The 20,415-nt window shown below is 42.9% G+C and overlaps 2 protein-coding genes across 2 annotated transcripts; one reads left to right on the plus strand and one right to left on the minus strand.

Annotated features, from left to right (window-relative positions):
- dact3b (dishevelled-binding antagonist of beta-catenin 3b) lies at nt 1-11,367 on the plus strand. The gene is made up of 4 exons (XM_074641550.1): nt 1-675; nt 7,686-7,818; nt 8,639-8,749; nt 9,054-11,367. The coding sequence occupies exons 1-4, from the start codon at nt 439-441 to the stop codon at nt 10,583-10,585; spliced, it is 2,013 nt and encodes a 670-aa protein (XP_074497651.1). The 5' UTR covers nt 1-438; the 3' UTR covers nt 10,586-11,367.
- Nucleotides 11,368-13,546: 2,179 nt separating this feature from the next.
- Nucleotides 13,547-16,497, minus strand: c5ar1 (complement C5a receptor 1). The gene is made up of 2 exons (XM_074641552.1): nt 16,415-16,497; nt 13,547-16,105 (listed from the first exon to the last, which is right to left on the minus strand). Exon 2 carries the CDS (start codon nt 16,091-16,093, stop codon nt 15,044-15,046), a length of 1,050 nt encoding a protein of 349 aa, XP_074497653.1. The 5' UTR covers nt 16,094-16,105; nt 16,415-16,497; the 3' UTR covers nt 13,547-15,043.
- Nucleotides 16,498-20,415: the final 3,918 nt, after the last annotated feature.

The raw sequence follows: 20,415 nt of genomic DNA on the forward strand, positions 1-20,415 counted from the left end.
AAGTAAAATATTTCTTGTAATATTACAGTAATAAATGGTAATTATATAAAGATAATTACTGGGTTTTTTTTACAGTTTGTTTATGTTAATTAAAGGACAGTATTTTTCCGTTTTTTAACAGACATTTTCTGGAGCCCCGGAAAATTTCCGTTATTTTACACCCCTTTTTTTACAGTGTACTTTCCTCTCTCTCCGTGGCTGGTCGCAGAGGGCGGGGCTCCGTTTGACAGCTGCGAAATAGAAGAAAATGTATAGTCTGCATAGATAGTCTGGTGAAACCATGCTGCTGCTCCAAGACAACCATAGTATCACCAGGAATGGGATGCAGCATGGCCCTGCATAGCCCCTCGTAAATCTGGGCCAATTTGGAGATAACACTAAATAATTTGCTTTTATAGTGCATGCAATTTTGGGGATTTTTTTTTTTTGTGCAGAGCCATGCATCGTGCGTTCTCGTTCCCGGTGACTGTGGAGCGCAGTCGGACCAACAAGGAGCGTCTGGAGGCGAGTGTGGCCGGGCTGTGCGAGCTGGAGCTCCGCAAGCAGAGGCAGGAGTGCCTGGTGCTGGGAGCTCTGGCTCTTGGAGACCTTTTGCTCCAGGACTGCTGCTCAAGAGGAGAGCTGGCGTGTTTCAGCAGCTGGGGGCAGGAAAACCTGACACTGAGGCGACAGCTGGTAAGAAGTTTCAATGTCTTTTTACATGCATGTTTGGATTCCTGCAGAAAATCCCACTTTTACCCCATATAGTCCTATCCTGCATGGACTCTAAGTCTGCAGTGCACCTTTTGTGTAGAGGTGACCTCTAATCTGCAAAAAAAAAAGTTACTCAACTTGATTAATAGGGTCTCTGTTTTGAAAGGATGTAATGTGTGTCTGGGCTTCTGGGGCTGAGATTTATGCCCTGTGGAGGAACAGAAATCAGGGGGTGGAGCAGCCGCCTGCTTGGAGCACAGAGGGACTATTTAATGGCCCATTGTTCCTTCATCATGCACTTTTGTAGGTTTTACTACTTAACAAGCTCTTATTTGCGCTCTCCGCACATCATAAAGAAATCAATTATTCCTGCAGCTTGTGTGTTTAGCTTGCAGTTAACAGTTTTATGTCATAATTATCTTCCATATGTAATTGATGCTTTTCTTAGTTGTTGCATATGTCACAAAAGTGTGAGGTTCTTATTTGGATACCAGCGATTAAAAAAGGTGTTTCCACTGTTAAGAAGGACCCAGTACAATATAATCAGTTTAAAATATTTATTTAAACTGCTAAAACTATCACCATAAAACAGATAAATAAAACCATGTTGTTTTTTTATTGATGTTTTGGTATATTGCATGTTTGCCAGTTTTATTATTGCATGGGTTTTATATTTCATATCTGATTTTACTGTGTTGTTTGTAACTGGATTGGACTATGGATCAAGGTGATTAACTGATGAGAAATGGTTGTGACACATACAAGTATGTTCCCATGGATTAACATGAGAATTAAAAAAAACTGGGTTAACCAAGACTTTCAGTTGGCAGCAGCATCTCCCACAGAAAGTTTTACGCACCACTGAGCAACGACACTGTACATTTGTTTTACTATGGACTGTATTTTATTTGATCTCTTGTTAAGTTTAATTGTGGAGTTTTGTTTCTGTTTTTGCTCTTGCAGCAGCCTGCAAGCTGTCTCAACATTGCTACAATAGGAAGCCATTATTAAAGAGGGTGAAAAAGAAATTAAATCAGCCGCCTCCTCTTCACACCTCCTCCTCCTCCCTCCTCCTCCTTCCTCCTCCTCCTCCTCCTCCTCCTCCTCCTCCTCCCCCTCCTCTAACAATAGACGCATATGGAGCAGAATACTAATGATTCTGACCGAGGCCCCAGTGAGAGGATAGGCACCCTGCATGGTGTCAGTTGGGTTTGGCATGATATGGGCACTGTGATTTATGAGTCCACATCTGATATTCTGATAAAAAGCTCATTATAAAACCAGTTTTGAAATATGTATAACAGGAGTGCATGAGGGTCAAGTGTTTCCAGTGTGCACACGCACCAATCCAGTGAATTCACATCCCCTGGTGGTGCTGCTGCTGGTGGAGCTGTCAAGCGCATTTCAACCTGGCTCTGCATCCACACACTGACAGCAAACAGCCATTTTCAAAGCCAGTGAAGGAGTGACACGCGTTTCCCCGCAGGGCTGCATCGTTTCATTTTCTGCGTCCGTGGATCGATGTTTATTAACTGCTATGCTTATCCAAGCGTGCAAGTAATTACACGGGGATGTAATTCCTCGGAGAATACTTTTTTTTCTTTTTCTTTTTCTAATTGAAGTCTCAAATTGAGTCTTCATGATATCAGGTCACCATCTGCGTCCAAGCCAAATCCCCAATCTCGTCTGCTGCCATGTAGGTTAAAGTCTCCAAAATGCACAGTTCACGGTGTGTGTGTTTGTGTGTGTGTGTGTGTGTGTGTGTGTGTGTGTGTGTGTGTGTGTGTGTGTGTGTGTGTGTGTGTGTGTGACACAGAAACAGCAGACCCGTGGGACTACCAGCGCGTGTATGTGCGCGTGCGTGTAGTTGCCTTGAACACAAGTGAGGGCCCCTAGACAGGCTGAGAGAGGCCTTTTTTCTCCTGGATACAGTGTGTGTGTGTTTGTTGAAGGTGTTGACAGCTGTGGGACGCCAGACAACAGCTGGGAAAGCATGAAGCTCTGACCTCCCTCTCAGCTGCCTACTGTGTGAGTGTGACATACAGTATACATACATGTGTGGAGGAGTGTTTGCTTTTTTTAGAAACCTGGAGTGTTCTGAGGTCCTATTTAATCTCCTCCTGATTTAGTGGATTCACATGTTTTAATTATCATCTATGCATGTGTGTGTGTTTGTAGTAGGCCACATGCTAAAGGTCAGTGCATGAAAGTATGCTTCCTCCTGCAGGATTGTGTGTATGTGTCTGCAGTATTTTTTTTCGCTTTAGTTGTGTGCCTTTGCTGAGCCGCTGGCTCGTCATCAATCAGGTAGTGTGTGTGTCCTTATTGTGTTAAGACAGCAGCACATCATTAGTGAGAGTATAGAGCGGTTAGTCTACTCAGCAGTGGCCGATCATTCGTGTGGATCACTGGGTGGTTTCCTCCGTTTTGTGCTGGAACACAAAGATAAAAACAAAAAAAAATAACCCCCTAAACGTCTGTTTTATTTGGTTCATTTGTACACATAGCCTACGTAAGCAATCAGGCAAATGAGCTTCTGAAAATGCATGTGCATGTAAATACACATGCACAGAGGCAAACCAGGTACACATTTGCAAACATTATGTCCACAGACTCGCTATGAAACGGTCCCACACATGAGCACAGCCTGGTGCACGTCTCTCTTAAAAGAGACTCCATTCATAGCCAGCCCACCCCGCTGCTCTGCCCACAAGCCTCCGTGCACGTACGATGGAGTCCGAGCATGCTAATGAATGCCATTCACCACGGTTATGTAAACACTGGCTGCACCTCTGTGTCAACAATTAGAATTTATCATTCAAATTGAATTTCACTTATTAAAATAAAGCATTTAAATGTGTGTGTATATTTGAGAAAAGAAGGGATCAGCGGTTTAGTCAAGCAGTGGAACTGGCGGCATGGTGTCTTGTGTATGTGTGTGTGTGTGTGTGTGTGTGTGTGTGTGTGTGTGTGTGTGTGTGTGTCTCCGGCCTCCCACAGCCGTCTCTGTGTGGAGCCAGTCACAACATTGCTTTAATTATAGAGAGTCCAGCAGAGCTGCTGCATGCCTCATGTGCCCTGTTCCATATATTTTGACATCCTGGCGTTGTCGTTTCAAACCCCTTCAACCGGTAGCTTGTTAGAGGTCTATTCTATGGATCAAAATCCTCTTTTCAACAGTCAAGGTCCAAATCACGCCTTTTTCTTGGATCGCGGAACAGCAATGTCTCTATACCGCCCTTCTCTCGCAAGATTTACAGCTTATTGGATTGAAATTCTTGCGTTGAACTCTCCCCTCACTTTTCATCTACACTCCCCAGTAGCTGAAGAACAGAAATCAGTTAATAATCAGACATAGTGTTGTCCTGGCTTCACCTACTGGTCAGTCTTTTTTTAATGAAAGAGCAGGTGTTCCTGATGTGTCGTACACCCAGTGTGAAACATCCTAATGGCTAGGTGAGGCTGGCTGCACCGTGTCCTCCGTCTCCCCCATCCCCCACCAGCCCGGAGCAGAGGATGCAGTAAAACAGTAATGATACAGTGTGCAGAGTGTCAAGGAACCAGTGTGAGACCATTAATAATGGAGTGCAATCAAAAGCCACGCTTGCAAAATGGTCCCTACTACAGCATGAACCCACTCCAAAGCCACGCTGCTAAATGTTGTATTGTGTTCGGTTGGTTTGTTCGTCCACAAAGGTTTGTTTGTTTTCTGCAGCATTATAATTTAATAACCGGCTCCATCATGGCTTCCACAGTGTGTATGTGTGTATGTGTGTGTGCATTTGTGGGCGGCAAGCAATCAATTGTGTGAATTTGCATCATTGATGAATTGATTTCCAATAGTCTCCCCTCCTCCCAGCTCCTTCTCTACGCCACACCAGTAGCTAAAACAAAGCTCCCCACTCTTCGTTCCTGCCACACAAAACCATATTGATGTAGTGATGCTAATGCTTTGTTTATAGTAACACAATAAGCGCCCTTGTCGAGACAAAAGAAATGACAGTGTTTGGGGTGAAGAGGTTGTGTGGGTAGCATAGGTTAGCTTGGGTCAATTGCCCCTCGACAGCATTCACATTCTGACCGTGTTTAGTCTGCAGGACAAAGGAGGCAGAGCTCAAACACTGATTGTCGCACTGACCAAAAGATCACACTGTCCAGATTTAGTTTCCTCTATTCCAGGATTTTTTTTCTTGACCCATTACAGTTTGGAGGAGATAAAACACGCACTGAGAGACAAACACATGCTATGTTTTCAAGCTTGAGCTATGAAGGATGAGTCATGTAAATGTTATTTGGTCCAAGAATGTGACCTTTTATGAACAAGAGTCTACAGTTATGCCAGCAGCTCTGTGGCACTTAGACACACTGTCCGTATCAATACTAATGCGACCATACTATTTAAGATGCCAGAAAAAGATTTATTATGTCCTAATACAAAGTATGTGTCCTAATACAAAGTATGTGTCCTAATACAAAGTATGTGAAATGCAGTATGACAAAAATACCAGGATGTCCTACTACATCTGGTCGCATTTTGCAAATACGTAAGCCAGCATGCTCTTCTGGCTATTCTGACCCACAATCCTCTGCACAATGGATATATGTGCAAGAGGGTCAAAATTTAAGAAACAATGTTATGAGGAAGTAGTATGTCCTAATTGTATGCATACTGCATGCAATAGTACGTACTTTGTAAGGGCCGCTGCAGTACGTACTAAAAGTAAAAGGAAAAAGTATGCGATTTGGAACGTAGCCACGGTGGTGCTTTGAGCTAAATGCTCACCCACTCACAACAAGCCCCCAGGAAGAGCGCTGGGCTTTTATGCACATTTTTGTAGTGGCCAAAGGGTGGTACTACAACCTCCATGTCCGTCACGTGATGCAATTGGGCCCAAAAATACTTTTTCCCATTGACTTAAATTGGGAAAGACACGTCCGTAATTCAGCGGATAATTTTTTTTTATGTAAATCCACTTTCCCGTACAAACATTTGAATAGCCCTTATTTAAAAGGTTGTAAAATGCACCAATAGCCAAATCCGGAGTTATTTCCCTGCTCATTGGGCCCAATGGATCGCCGGATGATCCGGGTACTTTATCACTCGGCAGTCGACCCATTTTGGCTTCATGCACCACTGAGCAACTGTCATAGGAATGAACGGGAGCCCGCCTACAACGCTGTATCCAGTTGTCTTTATACATCCATGGCTCACAATGACCATGCTAACAAGCTGATGTTAAACAGGTATAATGTTTACTATGCTCACATCTTAGTTCAGTGTCTTAGCATGCTAACATTTCCTTGTTAACACTCACAATTTGAAGTGATGATGGCAATAGAGGAAAGGTTGACCGAATTTCATGGTAATTCATCCAATAGAAGTGGAGATATTTCATTTGATCAATGTGGCGGGCCGACCGATTGACCGACATTGCCACCCCACGCCAAAAGGCTCTCTACCAGTATGACAACAAACTGTGCTTTGGCATCATTTCTCATCAGCTGCTTTGCAGCATTTGCTCATTTGTACACCATAGGACCTGTCCGCATTTCTATAGGCAGCGTTTTATTGACACAGACACACAAAGACGGTACTCAGGAAGTGCAGATGACTGTAGCAGCTGTCTGACAGGTGCTCCATCATAGCAGGTTTGTAATGTAAAAAGTGTCACCTTGTTACGAGGACACGCTCAATCTCCTGGTAATGAAGTCTCCTAATGAGCCTCGAGTGTCAACAGTATCACCTCCAACAAATGTGCTTCAGTGTGTGTGTGTGTGTGTGTCGGTGTGTGTGTGTCGGTGTGTGTGTCTGTTAACCCATGCAGACAAGCTTGCGTGCAAGTTTCTGCAGATGTCAGTACGTGTGTCAGATGATGTCGACATGAGACCGGCGCAAATTGTCTGCCTGGCTGGATGAGCATGTCCAATTTCACTGTCTTACCAGTGTGTGTGCGTGCGTGTGTGTGTGGGTGTGGGTGTGTGTGAGTTTGTGTGTGTGTGTGTGTGTGTGTGTGTGTGTGTGTACTCTGCCTCTCTGTCTTTATCACAACCAGTTCTGAGTTTTAGACCTTCAGAATAAGGGCGCTTTTTTCTTTATAAAGTGAGGTTTTGTAGATGTGGAATAAATCAGCGGAGGGACCTCGTGTTAAAGATAGAAGTGCAACAATGAGTGTTGTGTTTCACTTTTTTTAAAGTGTGTTTTTTCTGTGAGGTATGCGAGGTTTGAGCAAGCACATTTGTCTGTATATGGATAGCATGCGTCTGCATGTGTGTGTGTGTGTGTGTGTGTGTGTGTGTGTGTGTATGAACACATGAAAGAACATCCCCCTACCCTTTACAAACGCTTGAATTATTCATGTTCTGACTCACTGCTTCCCCTGTGAGCTTGCTTCCGCTAGATAAGATAGCCCAGTGACAGATATGGATGCACTTCAGTGATGCCCAGTGGTGACCTGTGACCGCCACGTTTGTATTTTAGTAACCAGTGAAGGAGAATCTACATCTGAGTCATTGTTATTGTACATACACCACAATAACGATGAAAGTCTTTCACCCATAGGATTGAAATATCCATCTTTGGAAATACTGCTACTCGTATAAATGGTTAGAATTAAGTCAGTAGTTGATAACATAATGCATCTTATACTTGCTGGATTATTTTCTATTGTACACACACTTTATGAAATGATAACCTTTATTGAAATACAACCCCATAAAAACAACCCAGTGTGTCTCAACAGGTGACTGATGGTTATCTGAGTGCCAAACAAACAGAGCAGCTGGAGAAACGAGCAGTGAAGCATTCACAGCTGTGCTTCTGTCGTTAGAGTTTCTGCAAACCAGTAATTTGATTGCGAGGACCGTTTGAACTTTTTGCTTCGTTGTTGAAATCACTGATTGTTTCCTCTTACTGTCTACTTAAAAATTAATTCTCAACAGCCGCAATCAAACCGAGAAAACAGCCTGAGTGTGTGTGTGTGTTTGTGTTTCAGAGTGCCCTTCAGAGTTCCCCATGGGGCCTGATGCAGGCGCTGGAACAGCAGGTGGGGGAGCTGAGGATCGACACTGACGACGGCTGCTATGATGGAGCTCAAGGAGACGCAGGCGACAGTCGGCCGAGCTCTGGTACTTCCACAAACCTTTTCTGACATGCATGCAGTTAAAACATTACTTTTGCCTGATAGCATGCTATCCTGGGTGCTCGGCACTCTCTATATGCCACTAGCATCACAAAGATAATACCTGCCTGACTGCATCTTATGTCCCACCACAGTTAACATCCCCACTTTGACTGCATGTGGGGGACATAAACTGAGACACCTGAGACTAGGTGGCTACGATGAATCATGCATTAAAAAAAAAACACAGTTAATATATATGTTTGGATGAATATCGCTGCATTCCAGATTGATCAAAGCATCCTTTGAGCTAACTTAGACCTCAAACTGCACAACACACACATATACTGTATTATGCAATTTGAAGTTTCACTGTTTTTCATCGCAGCATGCCACATGATCACTCATTACCAACTAGTGTAGCTCACTAGGAGTTCTTCATAAGATGGTAACCCTCACAGGAATAGCTTTATGGAACGAGCAGACTGAGCAAGCACACTCGCTCACATAGAATATCAAGAGGTTTCTAAATGTGCACTTTGTAATTTCAATAAAGCCACTAAGTGAATTCTTTGCATAAAATATATGCAAAGAGTCTTGTGTTTTCTCTTTGCATTTTGAAATATTGTAATGAGTTTGTAATGCTATTTCGGCTCTTATTGTTCGTTCATGCTCCAGTTGCTTGTAATTTTGTTTGTGGCCTATTTGTGAGATGCGGTGAAACACTGCCTGCATCAAGCAGCATATTTATAGAGAACTGGAATGAACAGTGAGCTTTAATAAAGGTCATCCCCTCTCTCATTCTCTAATTGTATTTCCTACTGTAGGTTTCTATGAGTCGAGCGAGGGTCAGTCGCCTAAAGGAAGATCTTGTTCCACTGAGCCCACAGAGACAGTCTCCCCCTGGGGTTACACCAACGACAGACCAAAGTCTGTGGGTAAGGAAAAGTAGCAGATCTGGAAAGATTGAGGCAGAAAACTACACATAAGAACAAGCTGCAACCACCACAGCTGAGAGAGATGCATACAAGCATACTATTTCATAAGATTTAATATTCCATTAAATGAAAATGAGTTTCAAATCGGCCCCAAGGCATACATTAGATGTGAATTTAAGCAGTAAGTCCCTGACATCTTTTGGCATTATTGCTTATGTCTTATTTATAGATTTGTTTATTGTTTGCAGTATGATAATTATGCCCCTGCACCTTGGCCTACACCAGTTTTGTTATCTGTTGTTAGGAGACCCCTTCCTGCTGAATGGAGACCTGGATGTGCCAGTCCTACGCACCACCCTACCCCGCTCCTTCTCTGCCCCTTATCCACCTCTGGAGGGCATCGCAGAGGAGGGCGCAGCGATGGACTCCTGGCAGTGGGACCACAGCGGAGCTAACCAAGCCTGGCAGCAGCCTACAGAGGAGCAGATCATAGAGGAGGACTACCAGCATGCTTTAAGGGTAGAGGGTTACATCCTGAGTCTCATCCAGCGTCATACCCTTGCACCACGGCCGTGTCAGCCTCGCACCACCCTGAGCCCCGACCCCACATACTGCAGCGCCTCCGGACACAGCTCCCTACACAGAAGAACTCCCTCTCTTACCACAGAGCAGCGCTTTCCTGACCCCCACTTCCAGCCCCACGTTGACCTTTCGGCAAACCCCATGAGCCAAGGCTGGGGTTGTGACCTGATGGAGGGGGAGGCCTGTGGAGGAGAGGCCCCATCTATGGAGGAGGACAGTTATCTTGCTCTGCCCTACCCCCAGTCCAGGCCACACTCCCTGGCTGAGAGGCTACCATCACCTCTGCCCTCCCTGGACCCCAACTGTGGTGTTGGGGCTCTTGACCTTTATTGTGAACCCCCATCCCCCCAGCATTACTTACATCCACAACCTCCTATTCATCACAAACACAATTTAGTAAGTGCTCAGTATATCCCCGGACAAGCCTGCCATGCCCCGGTGCGCTCGCCCCGACACTACAACCAAGAGCCTAAACCCAACCGAGCCGTCACCTCTCCTGACCACCCGCACTCCAAGTCCAGAACCTCTAAGAAGAGCCACAACGAGCGACAGAGATCCAAGAAATCCAGCAGTAAAACCAGTCGATCCCAGTCTGAAAACAGCCTCCTGGGCCAGCGAGTGCTTCCTGAGCGCAGGTACAGCACCACCGAGAGGCACCAAGGCAGAGGGGATGTTGCTCAGAACCAAGGCCAAGTCGCTGGACAGCAGGTGGGCAACAACGGGAGCCGACGTTGGTGCTCCAACCTGGAGCTCAGCCAGGACGAAGGGGAGACCACAGCAGGGCAGTCACATAGACGCCCACCTCGAAAAGCCCGACATGGTCATCCTTGTCCCCATTCCCAACAGCAGAACTACCCCCACCAGCAGCAGCAGCAGCAGCAGCAGCAGCAGCAGCAGCAGCAGCCCACCCAGCGCTGGCACCCAGACTTCCAGGAGAGAGCACCTATCTGTCGGGGGGAGGAGGGCTACGCTGGCGCCGCCCCCGCAGAATCGGAGTCCAGCATGAGCGAGGTGTATTCCCCGGCCTCAAGCTCCCTCTCCAGTGACTCGGATGAGAGTGGGGGGCTGGTGTGGCCCCAGCAGCTGCCACCACGCCTTGCTTCTACCTCCTCCTCATCCTCACCTTCACCACAGGCCACTGCCAACGCCCCCTCTCAACCAAAAGCCTTTGTCAAAATAAAAGCCTCCCACGCTCTCAAAAAGAAGATCCTCAGATTCCGCTCGGGGTCCCTCAAAGTCATGACTACTGTATGAGGAAATGCTCAAACCTGTTTTAAACCCATACTGTGTTGTAAAGCCATTGTCAGAGCAGCACTGTGGCTGCTACTTTTGGTCACAGATCTTAACAAACCAATCCAGTCTTTGTACTCTAGCTACCTCTAATTACAGTGTGCTCTCAGCGAGAGACATTTACATTAATGGGCATGATTAAAGATCTGCTGGAGATCATCTGGTTGCATTTATCTTGTAGCTGACAACCGTCAGACACTAGACTAATGGGCATTATCCTGCTCTAATTGATGATAATTGGTGTGATGCAAAGTTACACTGTGTTGACATGGACCACACTGTCGCTAAGTGACTGAATATGCTGCCAGTTTTTCTTGATGCCTGTTGGCCTTTTACTTAATTAATCATAGACTTGTGGTTAATTAATTCCTACAGTGTAGAGTTGGCCGAAGGCAAGTCTACACAACTAATAGGTATATTGTCAAAAGCTTCAAGTCTTGCTAAACACCAAAGCTCTAGAAATTAGATAAAAGTGTTTTATGGCACTGTCTTTTCTAAGAAATATGGGTAAATTTGCTCTATTTAACGGGTCCAACATATCCCACTAATTTCCTAAGAAGCTTCTTAAAGAACTGTGTAATTTGGTACTAATTCAAGAGAACAGCTCAATTTAAACCCAAGTAAATCATCTTTGAATATTCATGTATTATTGGAGACTTTGTGCTCAAAATGTCACATTTTGGCATTGTTAGCTGATCTGATCTGCACTGAATAAAAGCCTTCCTGTTACCAGTTAATTGGAATTATACCATCGTCTGGGCAACGAATGTTTATTGCCAAGAAGTGAAAGTCAATTCCATTGCAACACCAGTGTCCTGCTGCAAAGCTACACTTCCGCCATTCTGGACTCAAAGCGAATACCGGACGCCAGTAAAGAGTGCCATACAAAAATAAAACAAAATTATTTCTATTCTATTGTCATATTCTACTGAAATGGCCTGTATTGAACAATAAAATATTATAAATCAGCTATTCTCAACCACTGGGCCGGGGCCCACTGGTGGGCCTCAGAGGACCACCTAGTGGGCCGTGGAGGACCTGCCAAATGGTTAGATTAACCTCTTCAAAATCCAATGGCCGCTATTCTGTCTTCAGAGGTTGTAGCGGGCTAAGTTTTAAAGCTACCGGTATCTTAGGAAACTAAAAATACCCAAAGAATCCATCGGTCCCAACCATGTCTTGCCATCTTGTCGGGAAGGAGGCTAAATAACGCTCCAAAAATACACTGAAAAAAAACAAACTGGCATGGCCATTTTCAGACAGGTCTCTTGACCTCGAGATACGTGAATGAAAATGGATTCAATGGGTACCCACGAGTCTCCCCTTTACAGACGTATATGTCTTGGATGCACTGACACAAAGTTGAGTGTTTTTTTAAACGAATAATGTTGTTGGAGCCCAGTTTGTAATTTATTTGGGAAGGTGGTCCTCGGAAATGTTTTTAACAATCAGAAGTGGGCCTCAGGATACGGAAGGTCAAGAACCCCTGTTATAAATATAATAAGCGTTTTCAGTCCAGAATGGCGTCAGCGGCCAAAACACTGGAGTTACATCTCCTTAATCTTATGCTCTTTGGTCTGGGTGAGTACTCGATTCTGATTGGCTGCACGGTGTACACCTATTAAGTAGTTTCAGTGAAACTGCCTGTTCACCGTTATAAATGAATTCGCTAGCTATAAAAACAACTGAATATCTGATTTACAACCATGGTTGCTATGTCCGCTTATTATAAGCGACTTTGGGCTTGTTTTCCTGAAGAGACACAAGCTGCAAGAAGTGAGTTTACACTACACTGCCCTTCTGAACTGGTACTATCACTTAAGAAATCATGCAGTTTCGCTATTCAACTCGCCACTTCTCGCTAGCTAATCTTGTTGTTAAACATACTGTCAATTATAGTTACTGTTTGTCAACTGTGTTTTTTGACCGCAATGTTATTGACATTGAATCTTGCTAGCATAACATTAGCTTTCTAGCTCGTAGCTGAGCACAAAGGGTTCTATGAGCTGAGCGGACTACAAAAATGTCTCCCCTTGCCAAGTCCTAGCTAAGGTCCGCCCTATTTACTGGAGCAGTGAACAACGTTTCCATTGCATAAGAACCTTATGGGATGGTAATGACTTTTCCACTTTAGCAAAGCCTCAGGGTAATCAGGGAAGCAGAGTGAATGGATGTGGAAAACGCATGGAAATATAAATAAATTGTCTTTTTCTTTGGCAAGTGGCCATAGTATAAGCGGGATAATGCCCTTAGAGGTGTCCATAATCAGGAATTAATGGGCGACCTGGAGGCCTCGTAGTGTACCACTGAACACAGTCTCTATTTTCCCACAAATCAGTACCAAATTACATAGTTCCTTCCCGGAAACGTCTTTGAAATGATTTAGAAATGATTAGGATATTGTTCTGAAACTACAGACCCATAAAATAAAGCATTACTTTAGTGTGTGGTAAGATTTCAAGCTTTAGAACAAGATTTGTCCTGCAGTTACCCAGCATCCTATATAGAAAAGAAGCATCTCTCATTTGTGCAGGAGTGAACAAACATGTAATAATAGTACAAATCTGTGTTTACATTTGGTTTTCCTACAGTCTCAAAATTCATGGGCTCATCGTGAATCTCTGAGCAGAGAATATCCCTTTATCCTTATCGTTATACTCAGCTCTGCCTCTTTGTAAACTGTGTGGAGACCAATGAGCATCAGCAGGTCTGTGAGTCAGGAATGGGTTCATTCAAGGCCATAGTAAGGGACCAGTGTACATGCATGCATGCATGCACATACTGTATGTATAAGTGGACAGATTAATTGAAATATAGGGACACAGACTTGGACACTCTTGTAAATATGTATGCTTTTGTATATACCATCATGTGGCCTTGTTTGGAATGAATGTAGTTTGTAAATAAAGGCGTTTTTGCTCTTACTTTTGGTAGTTTAACACATTTTTATTGTTTTGTTTATTATTAAATTGCCCTGGTACAAAAAGACAACATCATATCACATACAAAACATCATATTAACATAAATATACATTAGGCATAGTGGTAAAAAAATGATTATAGATTTACATTTCATAGACTTCTATAGACCTGCTAAGTGGAGAACTCTGATCTGAATTTATTTGACAAACCTATAAACATCACTAAATTGTCTCTTTTGTCTTTAGGGTCTCAGCCCAGGAGCTACAGCATATGCACCAAAATGCACCTTAGCCATTGAGCTTCAGGGATGTAGAGTGTAGCTCCCTCTTGTGGTGTATGCATATAGTACTGTTACACAAGAGGAAGTGGCTGTCTTATACTGGTAAGTATTACAAGAACAAAGTATTAATAATTTATAGCATAAAATTATATTTCTGACAACAAACTTGAATTACAACATACAAAAAGTAATACAGGGATCAGACCATTTCTACATTTATAACAGAAATGCCTATATACACAGTCTGAGATCATCCTTGTGCAGGAGCAAAAAAACAGAAGTTTAAAGAATTCTTGTTGCATGACAAGTGAATTACCACAGGAAACATTGCAGTTTGGCAGAAGGTTCCTGATTTTCAACATTGAGGCGTTCGTGATTCTAACATCTTCTGCTTATATCTTGTTATTCAAATGCATCAGCAAAAAAGCATCTAAAAACAGCTCATAAAAACAGCAGGGTTGTGTGATCGCACATTCAAATTGCGAAGTTTCTTTTTCAGACTGAGTTTATTTGATCAGTGTGTGTCGAAAAGTTCATTCTTAAAGGTCCCATATTATAAAAAAAGTGAGATATTCATGTTTTTTTTTATTATAAAGCAGGCTTATGTCCTATATAAATACTGTGAAAGTATCGAAACATTAAATCCACAGGGAAATACACAAAGCCCGTATTCAGAAACTCTGCATTTGAAACAAGCTGTCAGGATTTCTGCCCATTCGTGATGTCACAAATATACAACATTTAGACCCTTGACACAATTTTAAACATAAATATTCTAAATGTGTCCCAGTTTATTTACTGTTGCAGCGTATGTGAATGTCATCAGCTGACAGGAAGTACACATGGACCCAAACTGTTGCCTAGCAACGCAATTCTGTTGCAATTTCGTCAAAATGGTCTAAAACGGAGCGTTTCAGACAGAGGGTAAATACAGGCATATTCAGGCTGACAGTATGAAATGCAGTTTTTTTTTAACATAACAGCATGTAAACATGTTCTAGTAGAAATACAAAATACAAGTATGAACCTGAAAATGAGCATAATATGGGACCCTTAGCACATTGTTTATGGTGAAACCTGATGGTTAGAATGCCCCAAGTTCAGTGCAATGAGTGGAGCATAGGTCACTCTTTTTAAACTATAAGCTACCATAGGTATGGAAAATGCAACACTTTTATAAGAATAGCGATACTGCACAGTATATCAAAGTCAATACAACATCAAATTTTAGTTGTCTCCTTCCCAGTGCTCGAGCTCTTGGTGTCAATGCTCACCCTGGTCGTCGGGTCCTCGCTGATGAAGTGGAGCACGTGGCGCAGGGAGCGGTTCATGCTGTCTTTGAAGCCCCGACCCAGACACACATAGAGCAGCGGGTTGAGGCAGCTGTTGAAATATGCCAGGCAAAGTGCTAAAACATGTGCCAGGTAAAGTCCTGGCCTGTTGGGGGAATTTCGAGGGGTCATCAATATGAGGAAGTCCACAGTGTGTAGTGGGAGCCAGCAGAGGAAGAAGCTCAGCACCACAGCAATGATGATATTAAGTGTGCGCTTGGAGCGGGTTCGAGCTCGTGACAGTCCGCTCTCTGCTCTCCGGTACACCACCAAGTGACAGATGACAATCACCACAAAGGGCAAGAAGAATCCCATCAGGAAGCGGATGGATGTGACGAGCCAGGCACTGAGTGAGGTGTACACTGTGATACACTCTCGCTTGTCTTCACCTGCTTCGATCTCCTTGGTGTAGATAAACTGAGGGATGCTGCCTATCAGTGCCAGGCACCAGACAGCAACACACCCGCAGGCAGCCTTTTTAGGTCGCCTGTTGTTCTGACACCAGACGGGTTTGCTGACAAGCATCCAGCGATCCACGCTGATCAGAACCAGCTGCAGGACACTGCAGTACATCACCAGGTGAAACAGGCCTTTGACAAGCGTGCAGGCCAGCGGGCCAAAGTGCCAGTGGTCATCGTGGGCTAGAGGGACCATGAGCAGAGGGAGGGAGAGGCAGCACAGAAGATCAGCCAGCGCGAGGTTGAGGAACCAGAGGGAGGTGACGGAGCGGGGCATGCAGAACCCCGTCACCCACACCACCAGAGCATTCCCGGGGACACCCAGCAGGAACACAAGGCTGTAGAAGACCAGAGCCACGATCTGGAGCGGTTGAATCGCAGGGATGTAAGTGTCAGGAAACACAGGCAGTGTGTAGTTGTAATCGTCCGTTGAATTGGTTGAATTAAAGTCAAAGTCATAATCATATTCAAAGTCCCCCATGGCTGGTTAAAGCTGTAAATGGAAAAGTTATTGCATTATAACCTTTTTATCATGCTGAAATTACCATTATAATTAGATGGACAACAATATGGATTCATCTGGTGAGACAAATGTTTAATGTAAAACAAATGAACTTTCACAATTATTATGTTTGAAGCTATAGATAAGTCCATGAATTAGCCCAACACAGTCATAACAGATTATACAATTCAACCTGATTCAAGTTTAATTATTTTATAAATATTTAAAATTACAAAAAAAGAGAAAAACAGTCATATTAAAAACTTAAAATTAGATTTTGATAATATTATTTCAACTCACGGTTTCAGTGCTCTGTTGCACCCTTACTGCTCGGAGGAAGTTATGGAGCTGTTCTGCTTTTAAGTGTAATTTATACCTTCCTGCTCCCCCCCACACACACACACACTAAAACACCCGCACTTGCACAATATTCATACAAACTTAAACTAAAAATACACATTTGTCTTCCAAGGAAATAGTTCAGTTCAAACAAAAAATGTAGTATGCAGTTCCTTTTATTTTTGTTTATTCACACTTCATGTATATGTTTTTATATGTTACTTATCTAAATAACTCTGTCATTAATACTGCATTTATACTGTATATACAGTATGTACTGTATATATACTGAAAATATACTTATTTCAAGAAATATTCCTATTTAATACTTATTTATATCATTCTGGCATTTATATTTAACACACTTAATAGATCCCACTTCTCAGCAAGTATTTTGTATTTACCTTTTTTGCACTGTGGGTATATGCTATATATTGCACATCTTAATGCTAATATATGTACATATTTCTTATATTCTCATTTCTTATTTTTAATTGTATTACTTACTTATATTTCTGTACATATATGTGTTATACACTATATTGTAGCATTATGTATATACTTAGTGTAGCATTATTTACAATGTTGTAGCATTATGTACATAATTTACATGTTACTCCTTTATTTCTATTTTCTTACATTTCTTGTTTATTAGGGGTATGACGATTCACTCAGCTCACGATAAGATACGGGATATTGGGTTCACGATCTCGATACGATATAACAATAATTTTAAAATCAAATTGAATGATGAAAATATATGACTGAAAACGTAAGGACGTTTTTATTGGACTTTATTAGTTGTAATCCACAGAAGACAATTCACAAATATGTACCATGATCTGCAAATACTTCACTACCCACAAACGTATTTTTGTACTTGTGTTGTGTAAAGTCACATCCACAAAAATACAGGTCGATTTGCAAATACACATAACTTACTCTGTAAATAAGTATTTTATGGCCCATAAATGCACAGGAAGTGATCTGCAGATGCGAAATAGATGCACAAATGTGTATATATCACTTTGCATGTAAACCTTAAAATACATATTTACAGAGTAAGTTCTGCGTATTTCCTGTATTTTTGTGGATGTGACTTTATACAACACAAATCCAAAAATACATGTTTGTGGTTAGTGAAATATTTGCAGATCATGGTACACATTTGTGGACTGTCTTCTGTGGGTTACAACTAATAAAGTCCAATAAAAACTTCCATAAAAAAAGTAGCCTTTTATTTAAAAGACACAAAATGCAAAACATCACACAACTTGCTATGCTACATTTCACATGACTCATTCCATTACTGCCTGGATGCAAATCAGCTGCAAATGCCCTAACCACACCAGCACTAGGGGGGTGATGGTGCATAAACCACACCAGCACTAGGGGGGTGATGGTGCATAAACCACACCAGCACTAGGGGTGTGATGGTGCACCAACCACACCAGCACTAGGGGTGTGATGGTGCACTAACCACACCAGCACTAGGGGTGTGATGGTGCACTAACCACACCAGCACTAGGGGGGTGATGGTGCATAAACCACACCAGCACTAGGGGTGTGATGGTGCACCAACCACACCAGCACTAGGGGTGTGATGGTGCACCAACCACACCAGCACTAGGGATGTGATGGTGCACCAACCACACCAGCACTAGGGGGGTGATGGTGCATAAACCACACCAGCACTAGGGATGTGATGGTGAGGAAATATTCAATAACACCGGTGTTACTGATTAAACCGGACATTTGACAGGAAAAGATGACGGACAACATGTGTAGCTTTCTTACTTTGATGTTTATCTTCTGGTGGCTGGCTGTGTGTCTGGCCTCTCCGGTTACCTGGCGCCGCACCCACCAGTGGCGACTGTGATGTTTCCTGTCCTCCTCGCTGCGATTAACGCTACCTCATTAACCTTGTGGTTCCCTTATAGCACTGGGTTTATATCTGAAATATTGCCAAATAGTTTGCTTTTATCGCTTCGACAACAAATCCTTCGCCAACTCTCGGTCTGTCAATTCTCTCTCGTCATATGTGAAATCTGACACCTGCCGCTCTGAGGTGACTCATTCAGATGCGTTCACTATCAGATTGAAGCGTCCGCAATGCAAAATAAAGCACAAAACAGTGATAGGCTGCTTTCCAAATCGCATACTTTTTCTTTTTCCTTCAGTACATACTGCAGCTGCCCTTATAAAGTAGGTACTGTTGCATGCAGTATGCATACAATTCATCATAACATTGCACAAACTTTGACCCTCTTGCTTATATATTCACTGCTCAGAGGAATGCAACCTGCTGTGCGCTCCGTTACTCATACTACCATACTATTTAGTATGCCAGAAAAGATTTGGTATATCCCAAAACATAGTATGTCAAATGCAGTATATAGACCTACAAACCTGGTGCATTAAAGCACAATTAGGACCAAGAGAGTAAAAAGCATCCTGTGCTCCTCTCACATCTTACTTTTTCTACCTGTTTGGATTATTCTGTTCAGTATTGTGGAATAAAACAATGGACGAATGTTACACTACAGCAGGCTGAGCAGGGACAACAACTGGTGAGTGAAAAGTCCACATTTAGTCTTTATTAACTTAAATTATAGTTATGAAGAAATCAGTCCGACTGTTAGATTAATGTGTTGTTTAACTCCCTGTTTACTGTATCTCGGCACCTGTGTGTGTGCACATTTTGACCCTGGCACGAGCAAGACGCAGGGCGTGCCTGAGGAGTTATCTGTAGCCTCCAGTACCTCCTCATTTCACTACTGAGGAGTTATCTCTAGTACCTCCTCATTTCACTACTGACGTTGTTCTCGCGCCCACAGCCGGAGAGAGCAGGGAGACACCGGCACCCGGTCGATAATGAGACGATAACGTTTCTCGCTGCGGAGCCCGTCACTTCACAAGACACAGAAAACCTCTGTTGGTCTGGAGGAGCTGCAGCATTTATTTCTGCACAAACGTCCACTATACATTCACTAGATATTCTCAGAGCTAAACTAACTCTTCTGCAGTGTGTAGTGAGCGCGCGTTCACGTCTAGAGGCGGAGCGAGACAGCGAGAACGCGCATATGCGAGCGCGCATGTGTCCCAACCCGGTACATTTATACGCTTAGAAAGTTACAAACAGTCCCTTTAACGTATTCAGTGTGGACATAGCGCGTCCGATGCTACGCGATGCGATAGTCGGGTCTTAGTCGGTCGATAGTCGGTCAAGATGGGTCTTGAGTATGTTGCCCAGTTGGGTCCCACATAACACCCATTGTAATCCTACATGGATTCCATGTGGGCAATTGACATTGGGTCATTATAGAACCCGCGGACAATCCCATATAGGGCCCATTTTTCACACATTTTTCCACATGGGCCCCACATACAAATGTTGGCTGGGAACAAAGCACTGAAGAAGACGAAAGAATGATGATCAGTGCTTGTATGACTAGATGTACCTATAATGCCTTGATATCGCGATATAGCTTTTCGTCACCCCTATTGTTTATATATGAGCAACTGATCCAATTGATCAATAAAGTATTTCCGATTCTGATATACATTGCATCTATCTTGTAACTAGTTTGTATGACACGAAATCAAACATTATTCAATCTGTCAGTTTGTAGATGGTTTTCAAGATAATTTGCACATTTTACATATATCATTTCGTAGTCTAGATCCAAAAAAAAGTATTAGTGGATTTATTCTAAATGTTAAAAACGTGATAATAAACCCTCAGCACCCACAAATAATTTCATGAATTAGTGGGACAAAATACTTTATTGTCAAACTAATAATCATCATTTTACAGTAACACAACAACGTTTCCATATATACAAGTTATTCACAAATCAGCCTACACTCAAATGGAAGTATTATTACGCAACTACAGTTCTCAACTGCTATAATGAAAATCAACTAGAGCTGCCTGCCCTTTTTTTGGCTCAACATGTCCA

Source organism: Sebastes fasciatus, chromosome 7 (assembly GCF_043250625.1).
Source record: "Sebastes fasciatus isolate fSebFas1 chromosome 7, fSebFas1.pri, whole genome shotgun sequence".
Taxonomy (NCBI): Eukaryota; Metazoa; Chordata; class Actinopteri; order Perciformes; family Sebastidae; genus Sebastes; species Sebastes fasciatus.